General features: G+C 50.5%; 1 protein-coding gene across 1 annotated transcript; it reads left to right on the top strand.

The window, feature by feature from the left end:
* Positions 1–4,931: 4,931 nt before the first annotated feature.
* On the top strand, positions 4,932–9,076 carry LOC109748379 (probable glucuronosyltransferase Os04g0650300). The gene is made up of 3 exons (XM_020307411.4): positions 4,932–6,144; positions 6,242–6,733; positions 8,606–9,076. The coding sequence occupies exons 1-3, from the start codon at positions 5,426–5,428 to the stop codon at positions 8,682–8,684; spliced, it is 1,290 nt and encodes a 429-aa protein (XP_020163000.1). The 5' UTR covers positions 4,932–5,425; the 3' UTR covers positions 8,685–9,076.
* Positions 9,077–12,960: the final 3,884 nt, after the last annotated feature.

The raw sequence follows: 12,960 nt of genomic DNA on the forward strand, positions 1-12,960 counted from the left end.
GAAACGAGTCCTTTCTCGAGGAAAAGTTTCTCTCGAAAGAATTGAGTGGGAGGATGGTGGAGACTTGATAAGGTTATTGAACCGTCACTTCGACTAGTGTATAGCAGGGCACAAGAAGTTGTTTCCTGTGGCACCTACACCAATTGAAGTGGAAGCTTATGATAGTGATCATGAAACTTCGGATCAAGTCACTACCAAACCTCGTAGGACGACGAGGATGCGTACTACTTCAGAGCAATGCATGATCCTGTCTTGGAAGCCATGTTGCTAGACAACAATGAACCTACGAGCTATGGAGAAGCGATGGTGGGCCCATATTCTGACAAATGGTTAGAAGCCACGAAATCCGAGATAGGATCCATGTATCAGAACAAAGCATGGACTTTGGTGAACTTGCCCGATGATCGGCAAGCCATTGAGATAAATGGATCTTTAAGAAGAAGACGGACGTGGACGGTAAGGTTACCGTCTATGAAGCTCGACTTGCGGCAAAGAGTATTTTCACAAGTTCAAGGAGTTGACTACGATGAGATTTTCTCATCCGTAGCGATGCTTAAGTCCGTCGAAATCATGTTAGCATTAGCTGCATTTGTGAAATCTGGCAGATGGATGTCAAAACAAGTTTCCTTACCAGTTTTCGTAAGGAAAGGTTGTATGTGATACAATCAGAAAGGTTTTGTCGATCCTAAGGATGCTAAAAGGTATGCTAGCTCCAGCGATCCTTCCATGGACTAGAGCAAGCATCTCGGAGTCAGAATATACGCTTTGATGGAGTGATCAAAGTTTTTGGGTTTATACAAAGTTTGTTAGAAACTTGTATTTACAATAAAGTGAGTGGGAGCGCTACAACATTTCTGATAAGTATATGTGAATGACATATTGTTGATCCGAAATGATGTAAAATTTTTGGAAAGAATAAAGGGTTGTTTGAAAGGAGTTTTTCAAAGGAAGACCTGGATAAAGCTGCTTACATATTGGGCATCAAGATCTATAGAGATAGATCAAGACGCCTGATGATACTTTCAAAGAACGCACACCTTGACATGATTTTGAAAGAGTTCAAAATAGATCAGCAAAGGAGTTCTTGGCTGTGTTACAAAGTGTGAGTATTGAGTAAGACTCAAGACCTGACCACAGCAGAAGAGAGAGAAAGGACGAAGGTCGTCCCCTATGCTTTAGACGTAGGCTCTACAGTATGCTATGCTGTGTACCGCACATGAAGTGTGCCTTGCCATGAGTTGGTCAAGAGGGTACAATAGTGATCCGGGAATGGATCACATGACAGCGGTCGAATTTATCCTTAGTATGTAGTGGACTAAGGAATTTTCTCGATTATGGAGGTGAAAAGGAGTTCGTCGTAAAGGGTTACGTCGATGCGAACTTTGACACTAATCCGGATGACTCTGAGTAGTAAACCGGATTCGTATAGTAGAGCAGTTATTTGAAATGGCTCCAAATAGCGCGTGGTAGCATTCACAAGATGACATAGATATTCGTAAAGCACACACGGATCTGAAAGGTTCAGACCCGTTGACTAAATAACCTCTCTCACAAGCATAACATGATCAAACCAGAACTCATTGAGTGTTAATCACATAGTGATGTGAACTAGATTGTTGACTCTAGTAAACTCTTTGGATGTTGGTCACATGGTGATGTGACCTGTCAGTGTTAATCACATGGTGATGTGAACTAGATTATTGACTCTAGTGCAAGTGGGAGACTGTTGGAAATATGCCCTAGAGGCAATAATAAATAGGTTATTATAATATTTCCTTGTTCATGATAATCGTTTATTATCCATGCTAGAATTGTATTGATAGGAAACTCAGATACATGTGTGGATACATAGACAACACCATGTCCCTAGTAAGCCTCTAGTTGACTAGCTCGTTGATCAATAGATGGTTACGGTTTCCTGACCATGGACATTGGATGTCGTTGATAACGGGATCACATCATTAGGAGAATGATGTGATGGACAAGACCCAATCCTAAGCCTAGCACAAGATCGTGTAGTTCGTTTGCTAAGAGCTTTTCTAATGTCAAGTATCATTTCCTTAGACCATGAGATTGTGCAACTCCCGGATACCGTAGGAATGCTTTGGGTGTACCAAACGTCACAACGTAACTGGGTGGCTATAAAGGTGCACTACGGGTATCTCCGAAAGTGTCTGTTGGGTTGGCACGAATCGAGACTGGAATTTGTCACTCCGTGTAAACGGAGAGGTATCTCTGGGCCCACTCGGTAGGACATCATCATAATGTGCACAATGTGACCAAGGAGTTGATCACGGGATGATGTGTTACGGAACGAGTAAAGAGAGTTGCCGGTAACGGGATTGAACAAGGTATCGGGATACCGACGATCGAATCTCGGGCAAGTACTATACCGGTAGACAAAGGGAATTGTATACGGGATTGATTGAATCCTCGACATCGTGGTTCATCCGATGAGATCATCGAGGTGCATGTGGGAGCCAACATGGGTATCCAGATCCCGCTGTTGGTTATTGACCGGAGAGTCGTCTCGGTCATGTCTGCCTGTCTCCCGAACCCGTAGGGTCTACACACTTAAGGTTGGTGATGCGTAGAAAATTTTGAATTTCTGCTACGTTCCCCAACACCTAGTGCATCAAATATAAGGGTATATGACATTTACATTAACATAGGGTATTTTCTTACATAGCAAAATGTATCTTAGTCTAAATCTTTGCCGGTCGTGGGCACGTCTGTGTCCCCCCTTCTACTCTTCGTCGGAGTCTGCTGCATGGCTGTGGACGCCGTTGATAGAGGTGAGGTCGACAATCGACGTGGATAACCCGGACTCATGGTCGTTGCAGCCCGACACGAACGATGTGGACTGCCGACATAGACAGTGTTCCCATCTGCGATCGCCCTACGCCGCCTCCGTGTTCACCTCTACCACGTTATCCCCGAACACACGGTCGCACTCCTCCACGTTGATGCGGAGCCGCCACGGATGGCGCGGGCGCTGGGCATGGACTTGTACAACGCCCGCTGCTAATGCACGATGTCCAAATTCACCGTGACTATGGCCACAACGGCCTCCTCGTTCGCCAGCTCGCCGGCGAACTGGCCCGCCCTCCGCTCTTATGCGGTACGGTAAAATCTTGACGTGAAAGCATAATCGGAGACAGACATGCCCGGCGCCCTACCCGGGATTCAGGGCCAAATTCGTTCCCGGGATCATGTCCGGTGTCCTACTGTCACCCCTGTACCGGACGTCGGGAATGCTTCAAGCTTTCCCACTGTAATCTCGTACGGGCACTGCACAGATGCCACCCCCAATAATAAATGGACAACGTGCTCCTGCCCCAACGCCATGGGAACAAGCGATGCATCGTACTCTTAGCCCCACGATTGTAGGGCACCCCGCGTTCATCCGTCGCAGCAGAAATGAATACCTGCCACCTCACAGCTGACATCCACTGTTAGGCCAACTCCACCGCGCGATCTTATTCTGTCCGTCCCCGTCCGTTTGGGATAAAAGGGACAAACCGGGCGGCCCAGCGCGCGGGAGCAAACGGACTTTTGTCCGTTTTGTGTCCGCTTTCGACCCATCCCGGCCCAAGTTTGCGCCGCTTTTTGATGAAACGGACACCACGTGGACGCGCCGGCCGTCTGCGCGTGTCCTCCCCTGGCCCGCCCGTCGGTGGCATAGGGCGGGCCTTTTTCTATCCGCCCCCTCCCTCCCTCCGGCCGCACCCCACTCCACTCTTCCCCACTCTTTCCCTCGTCGTCGCCGCCGCCGCCGCCGCCATTGCAGCCATGCAGCTCGGACGCGCGCTCGCCCAGCCCCTTCCCCTCGGCGCCGCCGAGCTACCAACCACGGCCATCTGGTTTGCGCACCCGCCGGCCGGATTTGGGCCGGATCCGATCGGTCTTGACCTCGCCCCGCTGTGGGAGGCTGGGCCGCGCCATGGACTGGCTCGCCGGAAGGCCCTGGGAGGGCCGCAAGCCCACATGCAGGCAGTGGCTCCTCCTCTAGCCGCTCGGATCTGCACCGTCGGTGGTCCGCCGGCAGATACACGAATGGCGGCCGGCCGGGCTCGGTGCTTGCCCAAAAGCTCGTCGGCGCACCGTTGCCACTCATTAAGTGCGACCACTGCCCAAGGATGGTCGAGCGCCGCGTGTCTACAACGCCGGAACATCCCGGATGGGTGTTCATCAAGTGCTTAAACGATGGGGTATGTGCTCTTTTTAGCTTCGGTTTGTGCTCTCGGAGTAGACTAGTTGTGCTAACTTCAAATTTTATTGTGTAGAATGGATGCAAGTTTTGGTATTGATAGAGCGAAATTTAGTACATGTTCGTGCACTTTTAGCTAGCATAGAGGCTGTAGATGAGACAAGTGCACTTGTTGCTAAGGCTAGACACGAGACTAGGTATGAGGAAGCAACATCGACTTCTGGCTTGAAAAAGAAAGGAGGGTGCAACATCGAGCCTCCTCCATAGATCAACAATGAGTGCATCGAAAATGTATTCTTGTGGTTGTTATTTTCTTTGGCCTTGCTTTACTAGTCAAAATGTGATGATGTATTGTCATGTATCAAAAAATGAATGATAAAAGAAAGTTAAGGACTTGCAAAGAAAAATGCACGCGGACAGGATGCGGCCGGGATGCGTCCGCACGCTGGGCGCACAACCACCGCATCCCAGGACACGCCCGGACACGACCCCAAATTCCTACTCAAACGGACAGAATCCGGACAAAACGGACGTCCGTTTGGGGTCGCGCGGTGGAGTTGGCCTTAGCCCCACGGTTTGGCAGCTCTGTTTTCACTCACTGTCGGTGCAAACCGGATTTTGACACCGGCAGAAGTACGAGGACAGAGGAAGACGACGACAAGAGGCAATTTGAAGCCGCTTGGCGCTGGTAAATTCAACGATCTGCCCGTCGGTCCGGCCAGAAGCGCCGAAATGCTGCAGCATTTGCTCCCGCGTTCGACGCTCCCACCCACCCCACTCCCCAGTCGGCGGTCCTCCTTGGCCGGGCTACAGCCACAAGCGGACGAGGGGAACCCGACCGACGGCGCGCCGTGTGTCTCCCCCTCGCCTCCCGCGTGGCTCCGCGCTGCTGCCAATTGCCGAACTCGCCACGAGCCCACCGCTCCACCTCACCCTCGCCATCCACTCCACCACCAGCTGCTCCAGCCGCGGCGCCTTTTGTTTACCGGCCGCTGCTCATAATTGCGTGCCCGCGTCGTTGCTTTTCCCTCCCGCCCCCGGCCCCGGCCGCCTACCCCCACCCCCTCCCTCCGCCTCTCTTATATCACTCGCCACCGCCGCCCAGCTCGCCCGCTACTGCTCCTAGCTCGCTCCTACCCAAGCTGTAAAGCACCACCGTGGTACACCTACGCGGTGTGTGCGTGTGTGTCGTCTCTGTTCGGTCGCTCCGGCGAGATGAAGCTCCCGCTGTCGGCGGGGTCGCCCGACGCGGCGCCGGAGATGGCCAAGCCGTCGCTGCCGGCGACGTGGCTCATCCTGCACGCGCTCTTCTGCGCCACCTCCATGGCCGTCGGCTTCCGCTTCTCGCGCCTCGTCGTCTTCCTCCTCTTCCTGCCCACGCCGCCCATGAACCCCTCCGCGCACCTCGTCTCCCTCGTCACCCCGCCCGTCATGCTCGCCAGCTCCAACGCCACCGCCACCATCACTACTACTACTACGACCACCACCACCGTCACGACGACGACCACGGTGGCTGAGAGCGAGGCCGGAGCCAACGCGCACCACCAGGTCCACCACGGCCCGGTCTTCGTCGGCCGCCACGCCATCCGCGTCCGCAAGTGGCCGCACCCGAACCCCGGCGAGCTCCTCAAGGCCCACAGCATCCTCGCCGCCGTCCAGGAAGCGCAGCGCCGCAGCCGCAACCGGTTGGCCGACCCGCTCAGGCCCGTGATTGCCGTCACCCCGACCACCACCTCCGCGCTCCAGGCGCCGTCGCTCACGTCCCTGGCGCACACCCTCCGCCTCGTCGACGCCCCGCTCAGGTGGATCGTCGTCGAGCCTGGCCACCGTACCGACGCCGTCGCCGCCGTGCTCGCCCGCTCCGGCCTCGACTTCCTCCACCTCGTCGCCTCCGACGGCGCCTCCACCGCGCGCCTGCGAATGCACGCCCTCAGGTACTATCACCATGCTCCTCTGCTCGCTGCACTAGATCTCACTGAGCGCCCATCCCCGTATCCTCGCTCACAACTTGGATCTGTCGACCAATTTCAGGGAGGTACGGAAGGAGAAGATGGACGGCGTGGTGGTGTTCGCGGACGAGAACGGCATCCTCCGGACGGAGCTGTTCGACGAGGCGCAGAAGGTCAAGTCCGTGGGCGCCGTGCCGGTGGGCATTCTGGGCGAGGACGAAGGCACCAAGGAGTCCTTCCTGCAGGCGCCGGCCTGCGACGAGGCCGGGAAGCTGGTGGGCTACCACGTCTCGGAGGAGACGCTGCTGCCGGCGGCGCGGAGCGACATGCTGCTGTCCACCCGGCTGGAGTGGGCCGGGTTCGTGGTGAACGCGCGGGTGCTCTGGGAGGGCACGGCGGAGCGGCCCGAGTGGGTGCGCGACCTGGACGCCGTGGACGGCGGCGCGCACCTGGACAGCCCGCTGGCGCTGGTCACCGACGCCGGCCAGGTGGAGCCGCTCGCCAGATGCGCCCAGGCGGCGCTGGCGTGGTCGCTCCGGTCAGACGCTCTGCATGAAGTCAAGTTCCCGCATGAGTAAGCCCCTGATCCCCGCTTCCTCCCCGTTTGCTTGCCTGAATTTCACTTCACTCCACATGGCGAAGACGAAAATTACAGCGTGGTCTGGACGTTGATTAGAGCCTACGTTAGTCGGTCGCGCTCCGAGATCAGATCTAAGATATGGTTTTGATGGCGCGGCAGACACGGATGTAGTACGTTGGGTCCTGCAGATTGTGGTTGGCCACGACGGATGGCCATGGCGTTCCTGATGGGGCTGCTGGTGGGTGCGTACTGCGTACCGTCCCTGGAATCAATTCCTGTTGGCCCTAACCACGTGACGGCCGGACATAATCAGCACCTTTTTGGTGAACAGACTCTGCCTGCTCTGCCCTGCCCTTGGTATAGTAGTATCATGCGGAGTATACTAGCACAGCGGACGTGCACAGTATAGACTGTGACATGACAGTAGTATATCCCAGTTTCCTGCGGATTTCAATAAATATTTTCAGTTTTCTTGCTGTCCTGATCTTGCAAGCGTAAACTAACACGGTTATTAAAGTAATTTTTGCTTCGCGAACGGTCACGGACATGCAGATGCCGTCCGCTTGCATCCCTTAGCTCCAACTCTGGGCTAGAGCTGGAGGCGGCCAACGGTAAGACACATCCATTGCGATGCTTCCAAAGCCACCAACCGTAAGCAGAAGAAGCGACGACGAGAGCCTCTTACGCAAGGCCGGAGGGTCGGACCATCCAAGACGCATCGGTGGAACAATGTGTGTGTGATAAAGAGTACAAGCAAGAGGCATTCCTTTTTGAACACGTACAATCATAAGAATGTCGTTTCCCCCATCGTTTCGTGACCTTTACGGTGTAACTCTTAAACCGTTCTTTTAGGAAACTCTTTACTTATTTGATCGGCAAAGGGGATATACCATCACATTCATCTTCCTTTCTTCAAAAGACAAATTTAGATGCTTCCGCATGCTCACCTAATCTAGCCGTCTTACACTTTGTGTCAAAGAAACGTGAGCCAGGTCATCCCAAATATTCATACCTATCCTTTCGAATAACGTACCATTTCTAGTGATGAAACCTCTTGAAACCCAACTACTAGAACCTGCACAATAATTCAGGTTGGACGGTTTTACTAGTGTGCAATTCTCTGTGTCAAGACAGACGAGTGTTTTTGGTACTTTAGATTTTCATGTGAAAATAGTTTTGAACAACATTAAAGAGGTGGATCAGTTTTCTCGCTGTTCTGATCTTGCAGTATGGACACCCATGGTAATGTACCATGATAGTACTACCATTCTCTAGAATATCCTATCCTGAAATTCTGCCATGATATTAGGATTTGGTTGATATTAGTGGAACAATGTGTATATGATAAAGAGTACAAGCAAGCGGCATTGCTTAAAAATGTCGTTTCCCCCATTGTTTCGTGATGTTTACGGTGTAACTCTTAACTTATTTATATAGGAAACTCTTAACTTGTTTAATCAGCAAAGGGGATATACTATCGCATTCGTCTTCCTTTCTTCAAAAGACAATTTTAAATGCTTCCACATGCTCACCTAATCTAGCTGCCTTGCACTTTGCGTCAAAGAGAGTTGAGCCAGGTCATTCTAAATATTCGTATCTATCACTTTCGATTAACATACCATTTATACTGGTTATAGTGATGAAACCTCTTGAAACCCAACTAGTGGAACCTGCGCAATAATTCAGTTTTTTACTGGTGTGCAAGTCTTTGTGTGAAGACAGAGGAGTGTTTTTGGCACTTCAGATTTTCATTTGAAATAGTTTTGGACAACATTAAGAGGTGGATCAGTTTGCTGGATATGTCATATCACCATGCCATTTTTGCATGAATGAGACTAGTACCTAACTATCTTCCATTTTGTGCAGGTGGAAATTTGATGCTCCTCTAGTAAGCGCCGCTTCGCGTCAGCAGAGCAGCGTAGTAAATACTGAAGATGGTCACTAGAGCAGCAAAATTTTTGTGGGCAATAGAAATCAGGGCAAAATCAGACTGCTACGGCTCGTCTGATTTGTGTGAGTCTCCTCTGATGCATCCTTGTACCAAGACATCTCAACTCTTGAGTAACATAAGGCAGCTCAGCTCATTTGTTGGGACCCTACAGAAAGTCACAGACCATACATCTGAATCCATGTTCTGTATCATCCTGTAAAAATAGATAAAAAAAGTTTAATTATATGCACCATTCATGGCTTCTCTAATAGGAAGAGTTCTCTTAGGCGCATTTTTTTTCGTGTAATATAGGTCAGAGCTGATGGGCTCGCCAAATTGGTCTGGGGTTAAGACATTTGTTTGTGTAATGGTGTGAAATAATAACGATCCAGCTCTCAGTTTTCTAATACTCCCTTTGTCCTACAATGCAAGGCGATGTTGCAAGTTATGTTGCTTGCAAAAACGTCTTATGTTATGGGATGGAAGGGGTACTATATACATTTTTTTCTTTTATATAAAAGAGGAGGCAAACGATCTGCCTGCTTTTCATTAGTTAAGGAGAGTGAAACAGAGTATCATGAGTTAAACACATTGGAGGTTGGAGGTTGTAATTCTATTTCATCCGTCTTGGACCCAGTCAGGAATTTTCTGAGGAAGTTTTCAAAATATTTTCTGAACAATATAGATTTATACGGAGGAAAATGTTTTCTCTATTGATGCAGAGGATAGAAATAGAGGAAGATGATGTCAGGCAGAGGGTCTCGTGATGTAGGATAGGAATAAACGGATTATTTATACGCACCTTAATCTAGCCACAGGTACTCTCTAGTTGGATTACCGCCACGGCCTTGTCCTCCACACTTTCCCTTCTTAGTTTGGACTTTGGAGCAATTTCATGTAAATATTGTTCTCCTCCAATGCCTCAAACAAAATACAAAAACATATGTGATCACATGTTGGAGCTGCATCTCATGCCTCCTCTCTCCTCTCTCACAATCTCTAGCATCTCTAAATGTTTCTCTCAAGAACACAGACATACCAAAGTGAACTACATTTTTACTTCTATCCTCCTCATCTATTTCCTCTTCTCTTTGTTTCTCTTAGATAGCAAACCAGACTACATGCACAAGCTGTTTAGCCACAACCAAGCTCACGCCTCACGCCACATGACTCGGCTGGTCACTCACACCATTCTACATGGGAAACTAACCACTGCCAGATCATATCGATAGGAAGCATGCTACTTGACCGCCCTCACGCAAATTTTGTTCTCCTCCAATGCCTCAAACAAAGCTGCACCTCAAAACTCCTCGCTCCTCTCTCACAATCTCTAGCATCTCTGAATGTTTCTCAAGAACAGAGGCACACCAAGGTGGGAAAGCGCCGATGCATCTATTTTTGGTGAAACGAACGGCTAGTACATTTTTGCTTGTGCCCTCAATGCCTATTCCCTCTCCTCTTTGTCTCTCTTATATAGCAAGCCAGACTACATGCAGGTTGTTAGCCTCAACCAAGGTCACGCCTCACGCCACATGACTCTGGCCAAATGCTCGCTGGTCACTCACACCATCCTACATGCATGGGAAACTAACCACTGTCAGATCCATAGGAAACATGCGACTTGACCGACTCAACTAGCAATTTATTTACAATTAATCACATGTTTTAATACACTAATAGAAAAAGGCCCATTTATCCCGGTTTATAAGGCCCATTTGTCCCGGTTCGGGAACCGGGACTAAAGGGTCGGTACTAAAGCCCAATATCTTTAGTCCCGGTTCTTATACCAACCGGGACAGATGGGGCTCCACGTGGCCGCTGCGGCTTGCCCAGGCAGGGAGCCTTTTGTCCCGGTTGGTAGCACCAACCAGGACCAATAAGCGTCCACGCGTCAGCAGTTTAGGGGCTAGGGTTTTTTTTCTGAAGGGGGGGGGGGGGGGGGGGTTGGGGGTTTTGTAGGGTTAATTTAGGGGTTTCATATATTGTGTTAGCTAGCTAATAGAGAGAAGTGTCCTCTCTTATCTCCGTGCTTGGTCGACGCTACGTACTATACGTATAGAGAGGACTCGACACGCTAGCTAGTAAGCAAATGAAGGAACCATTAAGTACAGAAGATCGTCATGAACATATACAGAGAGAAGTGATCGACCTCTCCTTTTCCGAGAGATTGGTCGAACAACAAGTTTTCGTATATCTATCCTACACTACTGGCTACATATATATACACAATGTGTAAGATCTCTTACAATACCCTAACACCTGAACTCAAGTTCCACATGGTATTCTCCGATTTTATTGATGACGTGGTCAAGAAAGAATCCAGCCAATTCCTCTTGAATTGCTCGCATGCGATCTTGTGGTAGGAGTTCATTCCGCATCTGCCACATCTAATTTGAATAAGGGGGTCAATACATATATATGAATGAAACTCAACAGAAATGATGGTAATAGAATAAAATTGTGAATATTTTTGCTTACGCACTTCATATTGTCTTTTAGAGTAGCCCCGCCTGTCGATGTCAAAACCGGCGGATCTCGGGTAGGGGGTCCCGAACTGTGCGTCTAAGGTTGATGGTAACAGGGGGCGGGGGACACGATGTTTACCCAGGTTCGGGCCCTCTCTATGGAGGTAATACCCTACTTCCTACTTGATTGATCTTGATGAATATGAGTATGACAAGAGTTGATCTACCACGAGATCGTAATGGCTAAAACCCTAGAAGTCTAGCCTGTATGATTATGATTGCCCCTACGGACTAAGCCCTCCGGTTTACATAGACACCGGAGGGGACTAGGGTTGTACAAAGTCGGTTACAGAGAAAGGAATCTTCATATCCGGGCGCCACGCTTGCCTTCCACACCAAAGAGAGTCCCATCCGAACACGGGAGAGAATCTTCTGTCTTGTATCTTCACGGCCGAACAGTCCGGCCCATGCTACATAGTCCGGCTGTCCGAGGACCCCTTAATCCAGGACTCCCTCAGTAGCCCCTGAACCAGGCTTCAATGACGAGGTGTCCGGCGCACTGATTGTCTTCGGCATTGCAAGGCGGGTTCCTTCTCCGAATACTCCAAAATAGTCTTTGAACACAAGAATCGTGTCCGGCTCTGCAAAAAAATTCCACACACAACCGCAGAGAGTATAATATTTCACGAGTCCAATCCGCTGACAACTTTTTGTAGCGTGACATCACGTCGCCGCCCGGCCATTATTTCAAACCGTTTTTTAGCCTGCCGTTCCATATTTCGAGATGCGGTTTCATTGGCACGTCTTGTCAAAGCAGAGATCGTGTCCCCTTATTGCAGGATTCTCATCAATACGGGCGTGGGTAACCCAACCGTTCTGTTGGCATGATTCCTTAGGAATAGGCAGGTTTTAAGGCCTAGGAGGAGGCGTTTGATATTCATTGCCTTTATAAAGGGGCTAAGACCCGTCTTTCTCCTATATGCCAACCCTTTCCTCAACCTCTCCAACCTTGAGTTCCAGCACCCAAGGTTCAATTTAATTGCTTCGAGCTTCCCAGTCATGTCCGGACCCAGCCCTCAAGGCCGGTGGGTGGCTTCCTCTGTCACAGAGGAGGATATTGCGAAGCTCCGGGCAGCAAGATACCTGACCGCGGAAATCCCCCACAGGCTTCCTGCTCAAGGGCAAGTTATTCCTACTCCCAAATCCGGTGAGAGGGTCGTATTCATCTCCCACTTCCTCCGAGGGCTAGGGTTCGCTCTTCATCCCTTCGTTCGAGGGCTCATGTTCTATTACGGGCTAGATTTTCACAATCTAGCTCCAGACTCCTTTCTTCACGTCTCGGCGTTCATCATCATGTGCGAGGCCTTCCTCCGTATTCCCCCACACTTCGGCTTGTGGCTCAAGACCTTTAATGTGAAGCCGAAGGTAGTCGATGGGAAACAAGCGGAGTGCGGTGGTGCTACAGTGACCAAACTCACCAATATTCCTTGGCCAAAAGGCTCCTTCACAGAAACTTCCAACCTATGGCAGCGGAGTGGTTTTACATCACTGAACCCCGTGGTACCAAGTGGGCAGCTACACCTGCATTCTGATCTGGCCCTCCGTTACGGCTTGCATCATGGATTAATAAGGGGCTGGACTGGGGATCAATTGATGAAGTGCAGACGCTACAAAGCCGCATCCGGAGCCTCATTGAAAAGGACACCGGCCTTATCAACGTAATCCAAGTAATGCTAGTCCGCCGGGTCCTACCGTGCCAGCGACGGCCTCTCTGCATGTGGGAGTTCAATCCGGAAGGACCACGAACCCTTCAGCACTTCTTCGGC

Source organism: Aegilops tauschii, chromosome 2, assembly GCF_002575655.3.
Source record: "Aegilops tauschii subsp. strangulata cultivar AL8/78 chromosome 2, Aet v6.0, whole genome shotgun sequence".
In the NCBI taxonomy this organism is placed as follows: domain Eukaryota; kingdom Viridiplantae; phylum Streptophyta; class Magnoliopsida; order Poales; family Poaceae; genus Aegilops; species Aegilops tauschii.